We start from the raw sequence: 26814 nt of genomic DNA, 5'->3' as shown, positions 1-26814 counted from the left end.
AATAAGCCCAGGGGAAATTGATAAGCTGGACTGAGTATAGATTTTAGGGTACACTCAATTTTAAAAATTCTTTTTAATGACAAAATATTTTACCTTCATAATGCACTTAAAGATATCCTTTATTTTATTCAAATTGTGTGCATTTGTGGTAAGGAGGGAAGGAAGGTCTGTACTAGGGGAAAAGTTCTTTGAAGCAATGCGTTATTTTTTTTAAGTTTTTAAAGTTCATCTTCTTAATTATAAGAGTTCTCAAACATATACAAAAATGAATCAACTTCCTCATAACTTCAGTTCTGTTATCAAGATTTTGCTTCCATTTGCTTTGTCCCTTTTTTTTTTCTTCCCTGAAATATTTCAAAGTGTACCCCAGGAATACTGTCATTTCACCTTTACTTATTTCACTGTATATCTCCAAACAGTAATGACATTTCCCTACCTTACCAAAGAACTTTTCCCCTAGTACAAACCTTCCTTCCCTCCTTACCACAATGCCATTATAATATCTAGTTCCCAGTGTATAATCCAGTTTCCCTGTTGTTTAGTCACTCAGTCGTGTCTGACTCTTTTGCAATGCCATGGACTGTAGCCCCCATTCACCTCTGTCCATGGAATTTTCCAGGCAAGAATACTGGAGTGGGTTGTCATTTCCTTCTCCAAGGGATCTTGCTTGAGACCTAGGGACCGAACCCGCAGCTCCTGCCGTGTCTCCTGCATTGCAGGTGGCTTCTTTACCGCTGAGCCACTGGAAAGGCTCCCCTCCCCCCACCCCCGCCCCAGTTTCCTTAGTTGTCTCCAAAATATTTTCTCTTTCACTGGTTTGTTCAAATTAGGATTCAAACAAATTAAACTCATATTTGGTTGTTATGTGTCATAAATTTTTCTTAATCTACAACAATCCCTTCTAACTCCCACTTGTGGCTTTTTGTCCTTCTGCCATTGACTGGTGAAAATCCAGTTAGTTGAACTGTAGATTGCCCCAAATTCTAGATTTGGCTGACTGCTTCCTTGTGATATCACTTAACTTTGTCCTGTAACTCCTCATGTTTCCTATAAATAAACTTTTTGGTCCCAGGACCCCTTTATTCTTTTAAATTATTGAGGACCTCAAAGAGCTTTCAGTTAATATTGATTTTACTATATTAGAAATTAAAATGAGGAATAAAATTTTAAAATTTCTATTTAAAGTTAGAAATTTAAAATAATTATTTACTAATTCATTTAAGTAGAACAATCATGAATTCATTGTCTTCTCAGTTATTCTCCAAAACAAAATTAGTGAGAAGAGTGGCATTGTTTTATATTTTTGTACATACCTAATGACTGCCTTAATAGAAGACAGATTCTTATATCTGCTTCTGTATTTGTTACTTTGTGATATCTCCAAGTAACCTATGGAAAACCCCACTGTACAACATGAGAGTGAAAAAGGTACATGATGTCTTTGTATTCTTTGAGTGGTTCTGACCTCATGGACTATCTGATGAAAAAGTGAAAGTGAAAGTTGCTCAGTCGTGTCCAACTCTTTGCGACTCTATGGGCTACACAGTCCATGGAATTCTCCAGGCCAGAACACTGAAGTGGGCAGCCGCTCCCTTTTCCAGGGGACCCTGGGTTCCTTAAGGAATTCCCTGGCGGCTCAGACGGTAAAGTGTCTGCCTACAATGCGGGAGACCTGGGTTCGAACCCTGGGTCAGGAAGATCCTTTGGAGAAGGAAATGGCACCCCACTCCAGTACTCTTGCCTGGAAAATCCCATGGACGGAGGAGCTTGGTTAAGCTACAGTATGTGGGGTCGCAAAGAGTTGAACATGGCTGAGCGACTTCACCTTACCTGGTTCCCTAGATTGCAGATTGAGAGACAGCTGCCCCAGGAGGCTTGCTTTGGTAAGAATGGTTGTTAGGTGGTGATGTATGCTTCATGTTTTATCCTTAGGATGCACACCGTATCTGGTCATGTTATTGATTCTAGGATTCATTGGGCTTAGGTGAGGCATTTTGCTTTTTAATAGGGCAGCAGTGGCACCCCACTCCAGTACACTTGCCTGGAAAATCCCATGGGTGGAGGAGCCTGGTGGGTTGCAGTCCATGGGGTCGCAAAGAGTCGAACATGACTGAGCGACTTCACTTTCACTTTTCACTTTCATGTATTGGAGAAGGAAATGGCAACCCACTCCGGTGTTCTTGCCTGGAGAATCCCAGGGACGGGGGAGCCTGGTGGCTGCTGTCTATGGGGTCGCACAGAGTCGGACACAACTGAAGCGACTTAGCAGCAGCAGCATACCGGTTTTACCGTTCTTATTAGTGTTCTGTGTATTTTCAGTTTTTCCTAATTAACAGGAAAATGTCTTCATTATTTAATTCTGAATTTCTTGTATAATTGCATTTACGGACATTTTTCCATGTGTTCACTTACCTGTTGCTTACCAATTTATTTTGACCCTAGATACCTATTAGAATTTTTTAATTTGGACAAAGTCCTTCTTAATTACTGTCACATTTTGTCCATTCTGTGTTGCTTTTTATCTTTGTTTATGCTGTCTTTTATATATTAAAGTATTTTGATACTAGTTAAATCTTGTAATTTTTTTCCCATCAAGTCTGGACTTGGAAAATGGAAAGGAAGTAACACCTGAATTTATGGAACACCTGAAATGTTATGGAAAAGGACTGTGGGAATCAGCTACCCCTCTCCCTAATTTAAAAAATAAAAGGCCTCGAGAAGTAGATAAGTTATAGTTTGTCCAACTTTACACAGTGAGTTGGTGCCAGGGTTTAGACTAGAGACTGACTTTCCCAAGTCTTCTTCCCCTCATTCTATCTCCATTTCTAATAAATACCTCAGTTAAATTTGGAACATGAATGAAGGACTTTGTAATTAAAATCAAAGATTTTAAATTTTCTTATCATAAATTATATGCTTTGTGGAGGTTTGCCTCTTACTAGAGGACTGTTGCGGCTGTTATACTTAGTGGAAAAAGTATATTTTTTCTTATTCATTTTTATATACTTTAAAATTTAGAATCACTCTGAGAAAGTAAAGTCTTGTTGCCTTCTTTAGTTAGAGTTAAAAATGACCTGATTTTGACCACTGTTTTGCCTAACAGGAAGCCTGCAGACCTGCAGAACTTGGCTCCGGGGACCCACCCACCATTTATAACTTTCAACAATGAGGTCAAAACGGATGTAAATAAGATTGAAGAATTTCTTGAAGAAGTCTTATGCCCCCCCAAGTGAGTATCCAAGAAAATATGCCTGGAAATATTGCCGTCTTTTTAAAGCTTTGTCTTGTCTGGCCCTTAGAGACATTTCTCTTGATTGTACTTAAGTTAAATTGTCCCTGAATTAAGTTGGAATGACTAGGACTTCTCTTCATTCATTTTAATGCTACACAGATGTCAGAACTGGCTGCTGGCTTGGCCCGTAAGCCATACTAAGAAAGGTAGGAATCAGATTAAGCTGGTGAATACCTGGTGAAAGTAGGTTTGGGATATGTGAGATAGGTCAGGAAACACTGATTATTTGAGGTCCCAAAACGAGAGTGAAGTTTAAGGATAAGAAGAGATGGGGAAAGACATACTCACATTGAACCCAGCCAGAATGTCTAAGCAGGAGTGTGGTACAGGTTGCTGGGAGATTTCCTATCAGGTCATTTTAAAGGTAATTTTCTGAAGCTACTACCCAAGGGCATTAACTTTTTAGACTGTGTCCCTGGGATTCCGTTTTTATATATATATTTCTTAGAGGTGTTCTAGATCCCCTGGTCCTGCATATTAGCCCACATGGTTAATGATTTTAAAGTGCTCAACTGTTGCCTATAATGTGAGATGTAGTTGAGAAATAAATGTACTGTAACGATGGTTACCTAAATTGCATCTGTGCAGGTTTGCGTCATAGTGTAATCTTGGCATAGATTCAAAGCTTCATTGATTTCTTTTAGGCTTTTCCAGTTTGATTATCCTGAAAACCAGGTTTCTTTTTTTTTGGACCCAAGCCTTTTCTTGTTAGTTGTCTTTACTCTCCACACATACAGATAAATTTCCTTGAAATGGGATTATTGAGTTAGAGAGTTCTAAAATAATAGTTACTCAGTATTCCTTCCTTCTTTCATTGGTTTATTCTGCAAACAGTTACTGGGCAACAAAGCTGTATGGATACAATATGAGATAGTTCCTGCTCTCCAGAGGTGCAGTTGAATATGGACAGATAGTGGTGCTATGGGAAGGTGAGTGGAATCAGGAAAGGCTTCAGAGAAAGAGATAACATTTGAATTAAGCTATAATTGAAAAAAAAAGATTGGCATTCAGCAGGTGAATGAGAAGATGACAGACATTCCAAGCAGAAAAATAATTTTGAATAAACTTTCTTTGGAGGACCTAAGGATGTGGCTGGGTTGAAGATGGTAGGCAGGAAAGCTGCCAGGAGGTATGTGAGTAATGAGACCCCTGTCTGCAACTAGTTCATCTTCAATTGGGAACAGAATTGCCCTCTATTCAGCAGTCTTATACTAAGCTTAAAATTTCACTTTCTTAATCCTGTGTTCTAAAGTTTATCTTCTGCCTTCCTGTCTTTCTGAGAACCTCAAACTTCTTTTATCTCTACTTTCCAAGAGTCCTAACCTACCTTCCATCCCTAGTAAAGTTTCTGTAGACAAATATCTATAAAACTATGTTTGACTTTTCCTCTAGACCATATATATAGTTACAATACTGATAAACTGAAATTCAGATCTTTATAAAATAGAAACTGAAGCTTTATATACATCAGTAATGAACTATTGTGGACATTCATTCAACTTAGTGGAAATAACTTTTGAGAGAACATAGAACCTGCCAGATCTCTTTTTATTCTTTTTGTATATGTGTATCTTACCCTTTTCATTTTTAAAGTCTGTCAGCTGTGAGGAAAGTTCCATATTCACTAGTTTATCCTCAGACGCTAATGAAAGTAGTCTTTCTCTCATAACTAGATTATTGTATCAACATTAAATTATAAAAAAAGAAACAGTTTGAATGACATTCATTTTCTGGGAGGGAAACTGTATGTTGTTTCAAATCATAGTCTGAAATGTTTATGGTGTAAATCCTTCCAAGGATATTTACATTTTTGAAGTCAGTATGGTGATAACATTATATACCATTTCAGTAAAATGGGGGCATTTTTACATATTCTCTCCTAACCTTCTTCAACAATATCAGCAATAACAACAACAACAAATTTCATTATTCTTATTTTTTCTAAGAGGGAATAAATATTAAGTAATAATATTAAAGTTATTAATAATGTTAGCTCCATAATAAATATTAATGGAGCTGATATTAAAATATTCTAATTTTTTGGCATCTAGGACTAAGACATTATAGCATTTTTAATTTGATTTGGACTTTGAAAATAAACATTTTCACTTTTTTTTTTTTGGCCACATTGTGTGGCTTGTGGGATTTTAATTCCCCAACCAGGGATTGAATCTAGGTGCTCAGCAGTGACAGCAGAGTCCTAAGCACTGGACCACCAGGGAATTTCTTAACTTTGTTTTTTATATATAGAAAATTTAGCTTCATTTCATTTGGGCATATTTAAAAAGATACTCTAACCAGAGATGATCTTTTCATTTAAATAATTAAAAAATTGGGAAATCTTTCTGTTATTAAGGGTTCATAATCTGCTAAATTCTCTCTGTGGTTAATTTTCCTTGTTTTTATGTTGATGTTTCTGATGGCTCACATGGTTAAAGAATCTGCCTGCAATGCGGGAGACCTGGATTCAACCCCTGGGTAGGGAAGATCACCTGGAGCAGGGAATGGCAACCCACTCCAGTATTCTTGCCTGGAGAATTCCATGGACAGAGGAGACTAACAGGCTACAGTCCATGGGATTGCAAAGAGTTGGACACAACTGATTGACTAACAACTTTGACTTTATATTCTGAAGAGAGTTTCTAAATAAAGTTAAAAATTTTACTTTAAATAGAAGGGAGTATTTTTGATGTTACTAATGCCTCTGCTGTTATTAACTAACATTCAAGTGCTAATTGTGTGCCATGCACTGTGCATTGCGGAGTATTTTATGGAGTATCTCAATCCTCTCCAAGACTATGGAAAAACTGAAGATGAATAATCAAAATCATTCGTCCAAGGTTTCACAGTTAATGGTGGCAGAGTTGGCATGTGCATGCTGCGTGCTAAGTCGCTTCAGTTGTGTCCGACTTGGTGTGACCCCATGAACTGTAGCCTGCCAGTCTCCTTTGAACATGGGAATTCTCCAGGCAGGAATATTGGAGTGGGTTGCCATGCCCTCCTCCAGGGGATCTTCCTGACCCAGGGATTGAACGTGCTTCTCTTATGTCTCCTGCATGGACAGGCGGGTTCTTTACCACCAGCGCCACCTGGGCAGAGTTGGCATATTTCCTTTCAAAGCTAGATCTATATGCCTTCAAAAACCTGTTTCCTCTCCTATTTTTCATTTGGTTGAGTTTGACTTTTGTTAAAGGTAAAATGTGAGTCTTTAATTGGAATTGTGCTTTAGTGAGTACAAAATTGAAGGCTAGCTCAAGTTTAGAGGAAGGGCAGAATAGAAAACAAAGGGAGTTTGTTTTACTGTGATGACCAAGTGGGACTGAAAGTAGTTGTCCAGCTTAATTTAGTGAACCCTTTTTAAAAAGTAGGGGAGGTTTAACTTCTGATGAGTTTTTGTTTATATGCATGGGAGCAGCATGTTTTGGAGAAGGCAATGGCACCCCACTCCAGTACTCTTGCCTGGACTATCCCATGGACGGAGGAGCCTGGTGGGCTGCACTCCATGGGGTCGCTAAGAGTCGGGCATGACTGAGCGACTTTACTTTCACTTTTCACTTTCATGCATTGGAGAAGGAAATGGCAACCCACTCCAGTGTTCTTGCCTGAATAATGCCAGGGATGGGAGAGCCTGGTGGGCTGCCGTCTATGGGGTCGCACAGAGTTGGACACGACTGAAGCGACGCAGCAGCAGCAGCAGCATGTTTGGATTGAGAGTACTTTGCCCTTAGTGGGTTCTGTAACCCATAATGTGAAATGCTGATCAAACAGCATGTTTTCTGTCATGCAGACTTGCTTCTAGAGGATGAGAGAGAGAGAAGGAAGTGTTTCTGGGATCATCACATGCATTCTTTTCCCTTTCCTCTGTTCTAGGGCAGTCAGGGATCAGCCTTTTCTCTAGGATGAGGTCTTCAGGTCCTTAGCTGATCCTATTTACACTGATTGTAAGCCTGCTTGTTTCCAGGTAGGAGGAGGAGAAAAAAGGCAGAAGCGTTGTATAAGCTGGTGAACTAGAATCCAGCATTTCTAATAACATGTTTTTGGCATTTGATGAAACTGAGAACAGAGGGGGTTTTATGTGAGCATTTCTGATTTAATCATAACAAATACAAGCTATTCTAGAGTTGTTTAGAATTTAGAGACTAATGAAAAACTAAAATCAAGGAGTTTTTGCTAGTCTAGGTAACTAGAGGTTTTAATGGAGAAACTGTCTTCTCTTCTGGGGTATTTTTTTTTTTCAGTTTCCCCCTTGCTTGAAAGAAGGAACTACTTTGCCACCCCCTACCCCGACCCCCACCAGAAGCTTTTTAAAAACTTTGAAATTTGGATTTTTAACTGAAGCAGGCTTGTATACTTGGCCCACTTACTGTGATAAAAGGAGAGGAGGATAGAGGAAGCTAGATAATTTTGGAGAAAAGTTCTATAAACTGTTGTTAAGCCTTTTTTCTTTCTTTCTTTCTGTTTTTAAGAGAAATAACAATGAAACTTGAATTTACAGGAGTAATTTAATAGACTTGTATAACCACACTTTATTCTCATATTAACACAAGAAAGGAGAAAATGTCTGAGATTTTTCTTAAAGGATGGAAATATTCTTAGCTAGTCTACCATAAATACTAGTCAGTGATGTGATATAGGATGTAATAAAGGACTGATCTTAAAGTCTCAATGCCCTGGATGTGCATGTCTGTTCTGTGGTTGACACATAGCTTTTTATTAATCATTTACTTTTGTTTTATTAAATGTTAAAGTAAATGTTCATAATAGTTGAAAAGTATTGCTTAGTCAAGCAGTTTGCCAATACTACTACTAATGAATTATTAAAATACAGTGTTTGGGGGAAATGCAAAAAAGTTGACAACTGATTTTGGACCTAATGGTTTAGTATTTGATTTATCTTTTTGAACTTGATCTGTAATAATACAAAAACAACAGCACTGGACTTGGGGACAGGAGATGTGAGTTTGATGATACTTTTAATTAGTCCACTGATTTGAGGGTAACTATGTAAGTTTTCTGAAATATAATTTCCTTTTAGCAAAATGAGAGATTGAGGTTGAGTAGTCTTGGTGTACTCGGTGTACACTCTCGGTGTACCTATAGTATTATATGCATTAAATTAATACTACAAATTTAATTTGTTTGTCTTGGAGAAGAATAGGGCATGTTTAACCTGTTTTAGAGAACAGTAGTTTTTTGTTTTTTTTAAAGAGTTGTAATAGTATATGTTTCCATGTAATAAAGGATATGCTGATTGCAAGTCCTACATTTTTACCTGCTCATTAAAATAGGTCTCTGGTAAGTATGATTCTGTGTGTTCGTCTTTATAACCCTAGTACAACTTCTGACACATAATAGGTACCTAATTATCATAATAAATAAATATATGCATAAAATGAATATATAAATAATCTATAATTCACATCTACTTCCCTATAAGTTACTTTGAGAATTATGAAGTTTACTTCATTAGAAAAAGTAGGTACTCTTAAATATAGGTTGGGGAAAAGAAGAGTAAATTTGGAAACTTGGCTAGAGGAAGACATAGGTGTACTGAAGAGGCGCTTTTGTTCCTTGCACTATATTTTCTTTGGAATGAGTCAATGAAGGTACTGTGTTATAAGTGGTGGAAATATTTAAACTACAGGCTGGTTATTTTCATAGTCAAGGGAAATCCAGGGATGTTGAAGCTGGAATTAACTGTTTCAGCTCAGGCAGGGGGGGATAAAAAAAAGAGAGATGATAAAGTTTTCTGTAGTTAACAGGAAAAACAACATGTTATATATGTATATATATATATAAACACACACATCACACACACATATAATAGACATATACATACACTCAGGTGAAATTTATTTACTGTAATCATTCACTGAAAAACTCATTATGTAGTTAATTTAACTTCTAATTATAAAGAACCTTTCAAGCTTAAAAATAGATATTAAAAAGGAAATAACTTGAGCATATAGGTATTCAATAGATATTTTATATTCTCCTTCCCAGTATAGTACTATGTCTAATTTAGAAGATATCTTTTCTTGAATTTAAAATGGGAAACATAAAAAATATGAAAACTAGCCTGAAACTACAACTTGCAACTGGACTAAATTTTTTTCCTAAAAATTTTTTGTTTTCAATTTAAAGACAAGTGGTAAGAAAGCATCTTAAAATGTATGAATAAATCTGAATAACTAGTTCAATGTAAGATTTTTTTTCTGTAGTTTTACTGCCCCAGTCCATTTTCCAGGGAAGTTTTGCAGGGCTTTTAAGAATAGAACAGTCTTTCCTAAAGTGGTGCTAAGAGTCTGAATTTCTCTAGTTCTGATGAGTTGCTGCAAACTCCACTGAAGGGAAAAGTAAAGAATTGGGCTTTTTCATGTATATTTTCCAATTTAAGGAAGAAATAAAAATTAAGTGTATGTATTTGAAATTTAAGTATATAAAATACACATGTGTGTGTCTTTTTAAAAAAGCTGTTTTGTCATGAAATGTCTCTTCTCAAAGTAGAAAGACTTTGTAATAACACAACAGAGCACTTGTTAGAAAAATTCTGATGTCTTATTTTTCTGTTGCTCAGTGTTACCCTTACAGTATTTCGTATATGGGAAGTTTTGGAAAATCCTGAATGTAGGGCTAAAGTGAATGATCGGCCTCCTGCTGTTTTTGTCCTTGACCTAAATTTGGCCAGTCTAGATTCTTTTCCTACTGCCAGGGTTCTGTGGCACTGTTGTACATGGCTGGCTCAGTGCATGGCATACCAAAGATGTCTGTTTGGCATTCCTATCTGAGAAAGCTCTGCAGTTGAAATGTGGCTAGTGCAACTGAGGAAATGAGTTTTAACTTTATTATGATTAATTTAGATTCCTATTTGGATAGCCACAAGTCACTAATGGCTACCATATTGGACAATTCAGATATATAATATTTCCGTCAGCACAGAAAGTTCTCCTGGACAGCTCTGCTCTAGAGTTCTCTTACTAAGACGCCCATTGACTTGGCACCACTCTCTGAACAAGTAGACTGTTTTCCCAGAATTTTAATTTATAAAATGGAGATGGGGTGCGGATGCCCTTTGGATGCCAAGAATATTAATATGTGAACAAAAGCACTGTGCAGAACTTTGTTTCCTAAGGAAAAGCACATCTTAAAAGTACTGTGGAAAACTGATGATGGCATTTCTTAGAGTAATAACTGTTAAAAGATGTCTAGTAACTGCTAGCACAATGGTTTGATTGAGAGGATTTATGCTAATGTATCTTTGGAGGCTCTATAATCCATTATTACATTTTTCATTTAGGTACTTAAAGCTTTCACCAAAACACCCAGAATCAAATACTGCTGGAATGGACATCTTTGCCAAATTCTCTGCATATATCAAGAATTCCAGGCCAGAGGCTAATGAAGGTAAAAAACAAAAAAAACAAGTGGTTGAATTAGCAATGTAGAACCAGTCCCTCCTACCTACACCCCAAAAAACCTCCAAAACAAAACAAAAACAGGAACAAAGATCAGAAAACCCTATTATGACAGTGATTATAAATGATTACTTTGGAGGCCATTCCTTAAAGTATTAAAAATTACCTTTCAGAGTTGATCAGAGATTTGATGATAAACCAGAGTAAGTCCTTAAATTGTTCTTTTTCTGTTGCTTTTTGATTAACTGTGCCTAGCATAAAGTGGGTGTGTGATTAAATATTTATTGAATGGATTTGTTCTTATAATCTTCTGAAAGGTTACCATGAAGGGAGCTATACAGAAAATTACAGTGTCTCAGAAACAATGGATTGGGTGGTTGTAGTGGTTGGAATAGATTGATATAGCTTAATTTAAACTATTGTTTGGTGCCAGGAACCTAAAGTCAGCCTGGGTGGATTTTTGTGCTAATTACCCTTATGAGCAGTTTTTGGAGTTCCTCTAAGAGAGCATTTGGACACACCAGCCTTGCAAAGGTCTCTGTATCCTAAAACTAAGGTTTTTGCTTCAAGTCCTATTTTCCTGGTGAGAATAGTTTGTGTAGTGCAGATGCTACCTCCTTCTTTTATTTATTAAAGGACACTGTCTTATCATTTCATTTAGCAAACTTACATATAGTAAAAGGGAAGTCTCTTTAAAAGAGGTCCCATTGAATGAACCTTGTCCTAACAACACCGTTCAGTCACTTCGCCTTTTCTTCTCTTTGGGATGTTAAGCATTGTTCTTTCTGCCAAAAACTATATATAGAGAGAGCATTAGTGTTTAATTAAAAGTAACAGTAATTACCAAAGCGCCAATTCCTTTAAAGACACTATAATCCATCATAATTTTAGACTGTTTGGTAGCTTGGGTGGGGTTCTTTGGGTGGAGTTTATGGCCCCAAATGAGCAAGAATACCAAAGGGAAAAAATATCTCAGTGCCAGTTGAGCAAGAATAAATATCTTTTAAAAAGTTGACACATTTGCCGATTTCCTTCTGTTATTTCGGTGGGTATATTGCCAAGCTATTCAGGCTTTTAAAAATTACTATTTTTAAACTGCAGCATTTTACAATTTAGTATTGAATTTCAGTGATTTCTGGAATGATATTCACTGCATGAAATTGTGTTTCTATAGGGAAAGGAAAAACTTTAGTGCTCAGGCCTGTCTTACATCTATTAAATGTGTTTCAGTAGCTGCCATAGCTAGGGAGCAGTTTTCCTTAGTAATTGTCTTTTTTTTTTTTCCGACTAATGGTTCTGCATGAGTCTTTTATACACTCAGTAAACAGTTCACTGGGGCCCCTCCTATCCAGAGACAGTATCTCTCCTCTGTTCTACCTTCCTTCCTGCAGGTGGCTGTTCTCTGTACACCCAGATGTTCTTGCTGAACATCTTCTATGAACTTTTTCTATGAACTCTCTTAGTTAAAGTCATAATGTTTTTATTTCTCAATGTGGCTCTTGGAAACTAGAGGGTGGTTGAAATTTCTTTTGATGCTTGGTAAAGAGGAGAGGGAAATAAAATGTGTCTGCTTTAAAAAAAAATTGAGGGCTGGGAATGGGGGAGGAGATTAGGGGAGAAAGTGACTCACTAAGTATAACTTTGTATTCTATTTTTTCCTATCAATTTGTTCCTGTCTTAAGTAGCCACCTACATTTACTGTCCTTTGAATGCTGTAACCAATAAGAACAAACAACATAATGGATTATACCGCACATAACTTAGAAGGCTTTTTATATTAAATTACCTATTGGTAAATAAGAATTCCAGTTGCCAAGCAACTTCTCTCCACACTGCCATGAGACTTTAGAAAACAGTATTCCAAATCACTTTGGAGCTTACTGGGTCTCCCTTGTGTATATTTGTTGCAGGTCTTTTATCTGTCTGTTTAGTACAATTAAATACCTTAAATAAGCCTTAATGATCTACCTCCTTATTCCCCCAAATAATAAACAGCCTGCGTACACATTGATAGATTTTTTATTTTACATGGTAAATTAAAGTAGGCAAGTCTTTGATTGGTTTTAAAAACCTATTAAATATTTCACAAAATTCAGTGTGAATTCAGTGTGAACCTACTTCTATCTATGTAAGGGATTAGATGTTTGGATGCTTTAGCAGTTGGGCTAGTGAAACAGAAGGGCCAATGCTTATATGAGGGTACAGAGTAAATAAAAAAGATTTAGAGAATAAAATAAATAAAAGGAAACATAGATAAAACATATAATTCTTTAGTAACATGTAAAGGTGACTGAGAGTAACTGTGTTTTCTTTTGAAACATTAAAGGAGAAATTAATGGGTAATTACTTTTATGGGATGGGTTAGGTATGACCTGTCCCGGATCTCACACTTTTTTTTTTTTTTTCCAATTCTGTGATTTCCTTAATTTATATAATTTATTAAGCTCCCAAATGTAACTCATAGATAATTTGTTAGTCTGTTGATGTTTATAATATTCTTAAGAGGTCAGTGAATTTAGCAGTGATGAATCTGCCATTATATCCTCAGAGGCATATTCCATAATGTCTCAATTCCCATTTTTAAATGGAGGCAAGGAATCTTTAGGTTCTGATTAGTTCCTTTTTATTCAGAGTTTATTCTCCCTCCCTGTTTACCTCCTGTCTTGCGCTGCCTGCCCTCCGCCAAAAAGTGTGTGAAATTAGAGGATGATTGTTCATCATTGTAGCAGTGAAACTGTATTGGGTATTGAATCGTTTTAAGTACCTAATATCTCTCTCGGTTTTCTGCCAACATGTTACCAGATCTTTAAAAATTGCTTGTGTAAGATTACCTCTTTATTAAAACTAGCAGTAGCTTTAAAATAGTTTTATTGATGTAAGTGCACATAATTTTTTTCTTCACTGTAAATTATATTCTTTTTCTGTAACAGAAATTGTCTTGTTATAGTTAATGCCTTCTGCCTTGTTCTTACTCAGATTACACAATTCATAGAGTAATTCATGCTTATTGAAGAAGTTAAAATAGTACAGAAATTAATAAAACTTCAGTGTCCTTTTTGAGTCATATCATATAACCTGTTCCCCAACAGTTAGGATGTCTCCTTCTTTTCTCTGTGCACACATATTGTACTTAAATGTATATTTGTGTGTGTGTGTGTGTGTGTATGTGCACACACAGCAGTTGTCTTTATCATGTATTATATGGTAGAAATACTTCCATTTCAAAGTATAGATCTACCTCACTTTAAGAAATGCTGCTTAATATTCCATAATATGGATATTTTTGATTAACTATTTCACTACTGACATTTAGAGTGCCTCAAGTTTTTTCATTATGACAAACTGTGCTGCCACTGATGTCCTTGTGCTAGATTTCGAACAGGTCAAAAGATTTTGTTCTCCAAAGACTATACCAGTTTATCATCCCCCTGTGAAGGTATTCATATCCCCACACTTCTGATCCTGGTGTGTTTGTGTGTTTGTGAGAGTGTTTGTGAATATTTTTATTTTTCACAATTAAATTTAAAAATGATTTGTATAGCCTCTGTTGTACTTAGTAATTTTTTTTTTTTTTGAGAACTTTTGAAATACCTTCTTAGAGATACAGCATTAGTACAGTAGGGGTATTAGAGAATAATAGTGCTTGTTATTAGTTACAAAAGACAAGGAGCTTAAAAAAGGAGTTACTTTCTTTTTTTAATATAAATTTATTTATTTTAATTGGAGACTGATTACTTTACAATATTGTATTGGTTCTGCCACACAGCAGCATGAAAGGAGCTACTTTCTTTTTTTTAATATAAATTTATTTATTTTAATTGGAGGTTGATTACTTTACAATATTGTATTGGTTCTGCCACACAGCAGCATGAAAGGAGCTACTTTCTGATGGCCTGCTACTGCCTCCTAGTGGTTAACCTTGAGATTTTCATCTTAACCAATTCCAAATTCCTCTGTGATGGTTTGTCTTCAAAACTTTATTATGTTTATTAAATGATGTTCTTTAGTTCTTGTTACCTCATTTTTTAGTTCTCGTTACCTCGTTTTTCATTGTTATCCATTCGTTATATTGTTACATAAAAATTGTATCAAACTAATTCATCCTTCTTTGTTTTCATTAATACACCCTTTATTCCAGCATTCTTAACTATGAAAAATGACTAACACTGGCCGAGTACAGCAAGTCGACTTCATTGCAGGCATTTTTCTAAGTCCAAAATTACAGGGCAGCAATTGTAATGTTCTGTTAGCCTCTGAATTTTAGTGCTTTACAGCTACAAATGAAAACGTTGTACGTTAGAGACCTTGTAAATTTAGGATATTTTATTTTTCTTTTGGGTACTTTTGAGAATTAATTCAGGAAAAGGATTTATTTAGAGCAGATCAGAGATCATAAACTTTCTCAGACTGGTCATGCCACTCAAGTGCCGTTTGAGACATTATTTCAGTGTTTGAATTCCTTATTATCTTCCTTGTAGGCCACTATCCTGTTCATTGTAATCTGATCAAAGAACAAGTCCTTGTATCTAATGTGTATTTATTCTGTATTCACTGCTTTTGACAGAAGCATATTGAATCTTCAAAAGTGAAAGCAAGCACTTCCCAAGTATTTTATTTTTGCCTCAAGATCTGAACTTATATTTACAGCCCTGGAGCCATATAAGGGCTTCCCTGATAGCTCAGTTGGTAAAGAATCCGCTTGCTATGCAGGAGACCCTGGTTTGATTCCTGGGTCAGGAAGATCCGCTGGATCCATATACTTGCTAACTAGTCAGCTTTTTCTTACTGCCTCCTCTATGAGCCTCTGAAATTTACAGTTCACTTTATAATATCAGGGAGTTGTAACAAGTCAAATTCCAAGATGTCAGATGTCTCCTTTCTTTGATGTTGAGAAAGGGCAAATTCTCTTCTCCTTTATCTCAGTATCTATAAGATAGGATAATATCTACTTTATGTCCTGTGGCTGCTCTGAGAATCAGTTCTCTTAACATATGTTCATCAAGTTTTTCAACTGAACAATAAGAAAGTAATGATTGTTTTTTATTTATGAATTTTAAATGGTAAAGGCAAAATAGACATTTTCAAATAAACAGAAACCAAACATTCATGTTAGCAGACTCATACTAAATGAAATACTACTAAAAGTAGCTTTTCAGGCAGAAGGAAAATGATTTCAAATGAATACCCAGAGATGTAGGAAGGAAGAGAAACCAAAAAGTAGTTCAAATATATTACAAAATATAAATGAATACTGTCTGTACAGAACAGTAGTAACTTCTGAGATTTAAAATATATGTCAAATTAATAGAAAAAACAATAGTAGCATGTGAGTCAAGTGAAGTCACTCAGTTGTGTCTGACTCTTTGCGACCCCATGGACTGTATAGTACATGGAATTCTCCAGGCCAGAATATTGGAGTGGGTAGCCTTTTCCTTCTCCAGGGGATCTTCCCAACCTAGGGATTGAACCCAGGTATCCTGTATTGCAGGTGGATTCTTTACCAGCTGAGCCACAAGGGAAGCCCAAGTGAGACAGGAAGGCAATTAAATACAGTTAGAGTGTTCTAGGGCTCTTGTATTATCCTGGAAATGGTAAAAGTTATAATTAAGCTTTAGTAAGTCAAGGAAACATTCTAGCCAAAAAAATGTGTAATACACGAGTAGAGGGAGAAATGAATAATAATATATTTTTTTAAATTAATCCAAAAGAAGGCAAGAAAGAAGAAGAGAACAAGAATAGGCGAATAGAAAACAAATGTATGATGGCAGTTCTAAACCAAAGTTTGTTTAGATATAAACGATTCAGATACTCCCAAGTAGAAAACAAAATTTGCTAACAGGATTAAAAATAGTTGTTTTTGTACAAGAAGAAATACTCCCGCTTCACACACATTTGAAATACACACAGATAGACAGACAGATCATCAGACCCAGGAAAGTTGAATGTAACAGTGTAAATACTAACCAAAAGAAAGATGGTAAAGCTATATAGACATTGCACAAAGTAGACTTTGAGGAAAGAAGCATTGCTAGAGATAATGAAACATGTTTCAGAATGATTTAAAAAGATCAACCTACCAATAAAATAAAATAACTCTAGATTTATATTTATAAATAAATTCACTACCCTGGCCTGGAGAAGTCCATGGACTGTATAGTCCATGGGATCACAGAGTCGGACATGACTGAGCGACTTTCACTTTCACCCTCAAAATATATAAACCAGATTGACAGAGCTAAAAGAGAAATAAACTAATCCACAATCTTGGTGGGAGATCTTAACTGACTCCTTTAGTAACTGTTAGAATCTGCCAAAAAGAAAAATTCAGTGAGAATATAGAAGAATTGAATAAGACAGTGAACAAGTTTAATCTCACTTGATGTTACAAATTTAATCTCACAGTGCTCCCAAACTGCAGAATATACCCTTGTTTTTCAAATGCACATGAAACACAAAATTGACTGTAAAGCTGATGTGTGTGTGTGCTTAGTCACCCAGTCGTGTCTGACTCTTTGCAACCCCGTGGACTATATAGCCTGCCAGGCTCCTCTGTCTATGGGGATTCTCCAGGTGAGAATACTGGAGTGGGTTGCCATGCCCTTCTCGAGGGGATCTTCCCAACCCAGGAATTGAACCCAGGTCTCCCACACTGCAGACAGATTCTTTACTATCTGAGCCACTCAGTTCAGTTCAGTTCAGTTCAGTTGTTCAGTCGTGTCTGACTCTTTGCAACCCCATGAACTGCAGCATGCAGGCCTCCCTATCCATCACCAACTCCTGGAGTTTACTCAAACTCATGTCCATTGAGTTGGTGATGCCATCCAACCGTCTCATCCTCTGTTGCCCCCTTCTCCCACCTCAATCTTTCCCAGCATCAAGGTCTTTTCCAGTGAGTCAGTTCTTCACATCAGGTGGCCAACATATTGGAGTTTCAGCTTCAGCATCAGTCCTTCCAGTGAACACTCAGTACTGATTTCCTTTAGGATGGACAGGTTGGATCTCCTTGCTGTTCAAGGGACTCTCAAGAGTTTTCTCCAACACTGCAGTTCAAAAGCATCAATTCTTTGGTGCTCAGCTTTCTTTACAGTCCAACTCTCACATCCATACCTGACTACTGAAAAACCGTAGCTTTGACTTGATGGACCTTTGTTGGCAAAGTAATGTCTCTGCTTTTTAATATGCTGTCTAGGTTGGTCCTAACTTTTCTGCCAAGGAGCAAGCATCTTAATTTCATGGCTGCAGTCACCATCTGCAGTGATTTTGGAGCCCCGAAAAACAGTCTGTCACTGTTTTCATTGTTTCCCCATCTATTTGCCATGATGGGACCAGATGCCATGATCTTAGTTTTCTGAATGTTGAGCTTTAAGCCAACTTTTTCATTCTCTTTCACTTTCATCAAGAGGCTCTTTATTTCTTCTTCGCTTTCTGCCATAAGGGTGGTGTCATCTGCATATTTGAGGTTATTAATATTTCTCCCGGCAAACTTGATTCCGTCTTGTGCTTTATCCAGCCCAGCGTTTCTCATGATGTACTCTGCATATAAGTTAAATAAACAGGGTGACAATATACAGCCTTGACTTACTCCTTACCCGATTTGGAACCAGTCTGTTGTTCGTTGTCCAGTTCTAATTGTTCCTTCCTGACCTGTATACAGATCTCTCAAGAGGCAGGTCAGGTGGTCTGGTATTCTGAGCCTCTAGGGAAACCCATAAAGCTGAACCATAAAGCAAATCTGAAAAATTTTCCAAAAGAAATTGACATCGTATCAACCACAAAGAAAATAAGTTAGATATTGGTAGCAAAAGTACAGCTAGAAAATTTCTACATGTTTGAAAAATAAGCAGTGTCTTTCTGAATAACCCATGGGTTGAAGAATAACATGATGAAAATATACCACATCTAAATTTATATGCTATCATTTGGGCTTCCCAGGTGGTGCTAGTGGTAAAGAATCCACCTGCCAGTGCAGGAGACATAAGAGATGCAGGTTCAATTCCTGGGTTGGGAAGATCCCCTGGAGTAGGAAGTAACCACCCATTCTAGTATTCTTGTCTGGAAAATTCTATGGACAGAGGAGCCTGGCAGGCTACAGTGTGTGGGGCTGTAAAGAGTCTGACAAAACTGAGTGTACACACACACACACACAAAGCTTCTTTAGAGGAAAATTTATAGCTCTAAATGCATATATTAGAAAAAAAGAGCTAAAAATTGGTAACCTTAAAGTATCCACCTCAGGGATTTAGTTATATCAGCAAATTAAACCCAAGAAAGTAGAAGGAATGAGATACTCAAAGAATAGAATTTTATGAAATAGAAGAAAACTAGGAGAGGATTAGCAAAGCTAAAAGTTCTTTGAAAAGTATAATAAGAAAATTGATGAATTCTTCACAGGAAAAATCAAGATAAGTAAAAGAAGGTAGTAACAATTATTACCAATGAAAGGGAATTACTACAGATCTTACATTTAAATGATTTGGGGAGGATATTATGAAAATGTTTATGTTTATAAATTTGAAAACACTATTGCATAAATTTACAGAGAGTACCATGTAAGAAAATTGTTACAAGAAGTGTTTCAAGATGTGAATTCTCTTATATCTGTAATTAAAAACTGTCTCACAAAGATGGCTTCACTGATGAATTCTTCTAAGTATTTGGGGAAGATGTAACATCAGTCTTGCATATGCTCTTCCAGGAAACAGAAAAGAGGAAATACGTCCGAGCTTGCTTTTTGAGGTCAAACGATACAAAAACATCAAAAGGAAGGAGTCTTTCAGGCCAGTCTCTCTCAAACAGTCGTAAAAGGCTAAAACAAAATATGCCAGATCCAGCAATTTGATAAAAGATCATACATAAAGTCGAGTTGAGTTTAATTCAGGAATGGAAGATTGGGCATTCAAAAAAACTATTCAAATTGTCACAATAATAGAATACAAGAGAAAAACTATGATATTATTTCAATTGATGCAGAAAAAGTACTTGATAAAATTTAATACTATTAAAATGTTTATTTTTAAAAAATAAACTATATAGCAAGGAATTTCCCTAATCTGACAGAGAATCCACAGAAAAGTCATACTTAATAGAGGAATAGTGAAAGATTTCCTCTTCAAACCAAAACTCGAACACAGTGCTACTGTCACCACTTCTGTTAGCATTGTATTGGTGGTTTTGACCAGCATAATAGGCAAGAAAAAGTAATGCATTATATGAGACTTGTGAAAGAAGGCATACATTTGTCATTATTCTTAATATAATCAAAAATGTAGAAAATCCAAAGTAATCTACAGACACACCCTAAGAATTAAAAAAAAGTGAATTATCAGAGTGATTGCATATGAGGCTATTATAAAAATGAGTTTTATTTGTGCCTGCTAGCAAGAAGCAGTAGAAAATGTGATAAAAATATTTATACAATAAAAAATATCAGATATTTAGGAATAAACTTAACAAAAATGGACAAGACTTCTGCATAGAAAACATAGAAGAAATCTCTTTTAATTTCATAAAATTGAATAAAATTTAAAAAAATGATATTCATAGATTGGGACACTCAAAATTATAAAGATGCCAGTTCTCAAATTGAAGTTGTGTTGAATCTATAGATCATTCAAAAGTTCAACAGTTTGTGTGTATGTGTCTACGTGTGCTTACACACATGTAAATTAACACGCTAATTCTACAGTTTATGAGGGAAATGTAAGGAGCCAGGAATAGTCAAGATGATCTTGAAGAAAGATGTGTTTAAAAACTTATACTGCCTGATATCAGGATGTGTTGTAAAGGTACAGTAGCTAAAACAGTGTGGTATTAACAGAAGGATAGATAAATAGAACAAAAAACAGAATACAGAGTCAAAAAACATCTCTCTATACACAATCAATTCTAAGTGGATTAGAGATATAAATATACTTGGTAAAATATCTTCCAGAAGATAATGGAGAATAGCTTCATAATTTGGGTTTAGATAACCAAGGCAAACCATTCAATATCACAGTAATCCAAATCTATGCCTCAACCAGTAATGCTGAAGAAACTGAAGGTGAACGGTTCTGTGAGGACCTTCTAGAACTAACACCAAAAAAAGATGTTGTTTTCATCATAGGGGACTAGAATGCAAAACTTGGAAGTCAAGAGATTTCTGGAGTAACAGGTAAGTTTGGCCTTGGAATGCAAAATGAAGCAGGGCAAAGGCTAACAGAGTTTTGCGAACAGAACGCACTAGTCATAGCAAGCACCCTCTTCCAACAACACAAGAGATGACTCTACGACGTCACCAGATGGTCAATACCGAAATCAGATTGATTATATTGTTTGTAGCTGGAGATGGAGAAGTCTATACAGTCAGGAAAAACAAGACCAGGAGCTGATTGTGGCTCAGATCATGAACTCCTTAATGCCAAATTGAGACTTAAATTGAAGAAAGTAGGGGAAACCACTAGTGGTTTTCAGATATGACCTAAATCAAATCCGTTATGATTGATTATACAGTTCAGTTCAGTAGCTCAGTCGTGTCCGACTCTTTGCAACCCCATGAATTGCAGCACGCCAGGCCTCCCTGTCCATCACCAACTCCCGGAGTTCACTCAAACTCACATCCATCGAGTCGGTGATGCCATCCAGCCATCTCATCCTCTGTCGTCCCCTTCTCCTGCCCCCAATCCCTCCCAGCATCAGAGTCTTTTCCAATGAGTCAACTCTTGGAATGAGGTGGCCAAAGTACTGGAGTTTCAGCTTTAGCATCATTCCTGCCAAAGAACACCTAGGACTGATCTCCTTTAGAATGGAGTGGTTGGATCTCCTTGCAGTCCAAGGGACTCTCAAGAGTCTTCTCCAACACCACAGTTCAAAGTGACAAATAGATTCAAGGAATTAGATCTGATAGAGTGCCTGAAGAACTATGGACAGAGGTTCATGACATTGTACAGGAGGCAGTGATCAAGGCCATCTCCAAGAAAAGGAAATGCAAAAAGGCAAAATGGTTGTCTGAGGAGGCCTTACATATAGCTGAGAAACGAAGAGAAGAGAAAGGCAAAGGAAAAAAGGAAAGATATACCCATTTGAATGCAAAGTTCCAAAGAATAACGAGAAGAGGGATAAGGTCTTCCTCAGTGATCAATGCAAAGAAATAGAGGAAAACAACAGAATGGGAAAGACTAGAGATCTCTTCAAGAAAATTTAGAGATACTAAAGGAACATTTCATGCAAAGTTGGGCACAATAAAGGACAAATGGTATGGACCTAACAGAAGCAGAAGATATTAAGAAAAGGTGGCAAGAATACACAGAAATATCTTAATGACCCAGATAACCATGATGATCACTCACCTAGAGCCAGACACCCTGGAATGTGAAGTCAAGTGGGCCTTAGGAAGCATCACTACAAATAAAGCTAGTGTAGGTGATGGAATTCCAGTTGAGCTATTTCAAATCCTGAAAGATGATGCTGTGAAAGTGCTGCACTCAATATGCCAGCAAATTTGGAAAACTCAGCAGTGGCCACAGGACTGTAAAAGGTCAGTTTTCATTCCAATCCTAAGGAAAGGTAATGCCAAAGAATGCTCAAACTACTGCACAATTGCACTCATCTCACACTCTAGCAAAGTAACACTCAAAATTCTCCAAGCCAGGCTTCAACAGTATGTGAACTATGAACTTCCAGATATTCAAGCTGGATTTAGAAAAAGCAAAGGAGCCAGAGATCAAATTGCCATCATCCATTGGATCATCGAAAAAGCAAGAGAATTCCAGAAAAACATCTATTTCTGCTTTATTGACTATGCCAAAGCCTTTGACTGTGTGGATCACAACAAACTGTGGAAAATTCCTCAAGAGATGGGAATACCAGAGCACCTTACCTGCCTCCTGAGAAATCTGCATGCAGGTCAAGAAGCAACAGTTAGAACTGGACATGGAACAATGAACTGGTTCCAAATCGGGAAAGGAGTACGTTATGGATGTATATTGTCACCCTACTTATTTAACTTATTTGCAGAGTACATCATGCAAAATGCTGGGCTGGATGAAGCACAAGCTGGAATCAAGATTGCCAGGAGAAATATCAATAACCTCAGATGTGCAGATGACACTACCTTATGGCAGAAAGCAAAGAGGAATTGAAGAGCCTCTTGATGAAAGTGAAAGAGGAGAGTGAAAAAGTTGGCTTAAAGCTCAACATCAGAAAACTAAGATCGTAGCATCTGGTCCCATCACTTCATGGCAAATGGATGGGGAAACAATGAAAATAGTGACAGACTTTTTTATTTTTGGGGGCTCCAAAATCACTGCAGATGGTGACTGCAGCCATGAAATTAAAAGATGCTCCTTGGCAGAAAAGTTAGGACCAACCTAGACATCATATTAAAAAGCAGAGACATTACTTTGCCCACAAAGGTCCGTCTAGTCAAAGCTATGGTTTTTCCAGTAGTCATGTATGGATGTGAGAGTTGGACCATAAAGAAAGCTGAGTGCCAAGGAATTGATGCATCTGAACCGTGGTGTTGGAGAAGACTCTTGAGAGTCCCTTGGACTGCAGGGAGATCCAACCAGTCCATCCTAAAGAAAATCAGTCCCGAATATTCATTGGAAGGACTGATGCTGAAGCTGAAACTCCAATACTTTGGCCACCTGATGCGAAGAACTGACTCATTGGAAAAGACCATGATGCTGGGAAAGACTGAAGCCAGAAGGACAAGGGGCTGACAGAGGATAAGATGATTGGATGGCATCACCAACTTGATGGACATGAGTTTGAGTAAACTCCGGGAGTTGGTGATGGACAGAGAGGCCTGGTGTGCTGCAGCCCATCGGGTCGTACATAGAGACATGACTGAGCAGCTGAACTGAACAGAAGGTTTCTTAAGCTGAACACAAAGTACTGATCATAAAAGAAAAAAATAAATGGGACTACATTAGGTTTAGTGATTTATGTTCATCAGAAGTCATCATTAAGCAAGTAAAAAAAAGCAAGAAGGAATGTGTAATACATGGAAGCACAAAGAATTTGCATTTGCAGTATATAAAAAAACTGCAAGTCAGTACAACAGATAGTCCAAGAGAAAAATGAGCAAACAGCACTTTACAAAAAGAAGATATCCAAAGAGGCAATAAAGAGGAAAAGATTAAAACCAAATATGTCATCCTTAAAAAGGGTTAAAATTAAAGAGACTATACCAAATGTTGAAGATATGAAGTCACTGGAACGTCCATACCTGCTGCCTGCTGTGCTGAACTTGGAAAACTAATCAATTTCTACTAAAATTGGATGCACGCATACCCTATAACCTACACCTCCACTTAAAAAAAGCTGAAGGGACCTCCCTGGTGGTCCAGGGGCTAAGACTCCACACTCCCACTGAAGGGATCACCACGAGAGTCTTTTGTTGATCAGCTTCTCTATACCACTTTCATTTTCCCAGATATAAACTCAGAGAGTGGGGACCTTTTATATTTTATTCAGTAGTGAATTTAATGACACTTAGAACAAAACTTGGCATATACTAGGGCTTCAATTTGTATTTTGTTGAATACTTCTGTCCTTTTTCCATATTCAGCTTGGTTTCCAAGCTCAGAAGGTTTTTATCTCTTATGTACTTCTAAAACCCTTTTTATACCTACAGCCATCTACCTAAGACCACCATCTATTGTCTAGACTGCTTTGAAGGGATCAAGGGATGAGTTGGGGGGAGCAGTCTGGAGCAAGTGTTGTGTTTGGACATTTATGTTGCTGGTGAAATATCTAGTATATAGCATGTAAAGCTTTCCCTTTTTCTGTAATGGATCCAACTTTATTCAAACTTACAAGTAATACGGAGTGTCACCTCATGATTTTAACTTTCTTTTATGGCAAGTACATGTACTGTACTCATCATTGTGAACTCATCTATTCTGGGGGTGGGGGATAAAGGTGGGTTGAGAAGATATAAGGTAAAAAAAATAAAAATTTTAAAAAAGGGATAAGCAAGGGTCTGTCTTTGTTACTTCATACCCATTCTAATGGTATTCCCATCCCCTCTTTGCTAAGGGTCACTGACCTTGACTTTCTAGATATACAGAGGGGCTGCATTCTACTGTTCTCTGAATTATAATAATTTTAGCATCTTAATGTATTTTGCGGGCTTCCTTGATGGCTCAGTGGTAAAAAATCCACCTGCCAGTGCAGGAGATGCAGGTTTGACCCCTGGGTCAGGAAGATCCTCTGTAGAAGGAAATGGTAACCCACTCCATTAGTAATGGAGTAAATCCCATGGACAGAAGAGCCTGGTGGGCTACAGTCCACAGGGTTGCAAAGAGTCAGATCCGACTTAGTGAATAGACAACAACAAAATCTATTTTGCTGAAAGTGAAGTCGCTCAGTTGTATCCGACTCTTTGTGGCCCCATAGACTGTAGCCTACCAGGCTCCTCCGTCCATGGGATTTTCCAGGCAAGAGTGCTGGAGTGGGTTGCCATTTCCTTCTCCAGAGGATCTTCCCGACCCAGGGATCGAACCTGGGTCTCCCGCATTGCAGGCAGATGCTTTACCGTCTGAGTCACCAGGGAAACCTGAAGAGGGCTCCAGTTCAGTATTGTAAATTGAACTCTCATCTGCCCTCTGTTTTTCATATTATTATAAGATAGTGCTATTTTTGGCTTCTTGTGTATATTAAGGCAGTGCAGAAACTACAGGCTTCTGTACTTGAATTGGTGTTTCTTAACACATTTCATGGATATAAATCCAAATATTTTTATAGAGCAGGATTTAAAATTGAGGGCAAGAATCTCTGTCTCAGCAAGACTTTCTTCTCTATATTTGAAATAATAGGTTTGTCTTTTCTCATCCATTTTTTTTTTGTTTTGTTTTCCGGTTTAGACATCAACTGTGTTGGGCCATGATGCGTTTGTATATGGGGCATCTAGTTATTAACAAATGTTTATAGATGACACTATCTGAAATTATCATACTTGTTTTTATATTTATCTGAAGTTTTACTTGTAAATTTGTCTCATCTTTCTCCCCCAAGTGAATAAATAAGCTCCAGGAGAGTAGGAACCTTGTCTGTTGGTACCCCAGTGTCAGAGAGACCAGTTACTGACTGAAGGAGTAACACTTCTTGAAGTCTTACTTCATAGTAAGACTTCGGGGATTGGGTGGTTTTCCTTATAGCATTTCCATCTTTCTTTCAGCTTTGGAGCGGGGTCTCTTGAAAACACTGCAGAAACTAGATGAATATCTGAATTCTCCCCTCCCTGATGAAATTGATGAGAATAGTATGGAGGACATTAAGTTTTCCACACGTAAATTTCTGGATGGCAATGAAATGACACTAGCTGACTGCAACCTGCTGCCCAAGCTGCACATTGTCAAGGTAGGCCTGCAGGGTGTGGGTCACGTTGCTCTTAAACCTGATACCTTTTTACGAAGACAGGACTCCCCCTGTGTGTAAAACTTGGCTGGTATTCTGACACTCACTATTTAGAACCTCCAAACAGTGTAACTTAATGTTGTCTAGGCAGTAGGTGAAACACCCTAAGGTGTATTAAATGGAAAATTGTGTATTAAAATCAATGCCTATGAGAAATGGAAAAATTTTTTTTCTGTGACTGCATAAAAATTCAAGGTAACTTTTAAGTACTTGCTACACTTACATACAGCATCAAACTTTGTTCTTTGATCACCTGGCTTTTTCTTTTCAAGGCAGAAAATATTTACTGAGCATTTATTGTGTGACTGTATTTACTGGGTTTCCCAGGCAACACTAGTGGGGAGACATAAGAGACATGGGTTCGATCCCTGAGTTGGGAAGATTCCCTGGAGGAGGACACAGCAACCCACTCCAGTATTCTTGCCTGGAGAATCCTATGGACAGAGGAGCCAGGCGGGCTGTGGTCCATAGAGTCGCAGAGTCGGACTCGACTGAGTGACTAGGACAAGTGACAGTGTGTGAAACACTGTGCTGTGCACTAAAGATCAAGGTCAAGAAAAACAGATCTTGACTAGTGTGTGTGTTTGCAGCGATATCTTTTCAATCCATCTCTCAGAATAATGGAAATAAAAACAAGAATAAACAAATGGGACCTACCTAAACTCAAAAACTTTTGCACAGCAAAGGAAACAAACAAAATGAAGA

The 26814-nt window shown here is 37.2% G+C and overlaps 1 protein-coding gene across 2 annotated transcripts in view; it reads left to right on the top strand.

Moving 5' to 3' along the window:
• CLIC4 (chloride intracellular channel 4) overlaps positions 1–26814 on the top strand; it is a 78241-nt gene that overhangs the window by 47511 nt on the left and 3916 nt on the right. For both annotated transcript variants that reach the window (XM_055574104.1, XM_055574103.1), the window contains 3 exons: positions 3104–3229; positions 10590–10696; positions 25871–26052. In XM_055574104.1, coding sequence (XP_055430079.1) covers positions 3104–3229; positions 10590–10696; positions 25871–26052 — 415 coding nt within the window. The remainder of the gene's footprint in view (positions 1–3103; positions 3230–10589; positions 10697–25870; positions 26053–26814) is intronic.

Source organism: Bubalus kerabau, chromosome 3 (assembly GCF_029407905.1).
Source record: "Bubalus kerabau isolate K-KA32 ecotype Philippines breed swamp buffalo chromosome 3, PCC_UOA_SB_1v2, whole genome shotgun sequence".
Classification (NCBI taxonomy): Eukaryota; Metazoa; Chordata; class Mammalia; order Artiodactyla; family Bovidae; genus Bubalus; species Bubalus kerabau.
The sequence above is the reverse complement of the archived record's forward strand: the minus strand, read 5'-3'. Positions and strand labels throughout refer to the sequence as shown.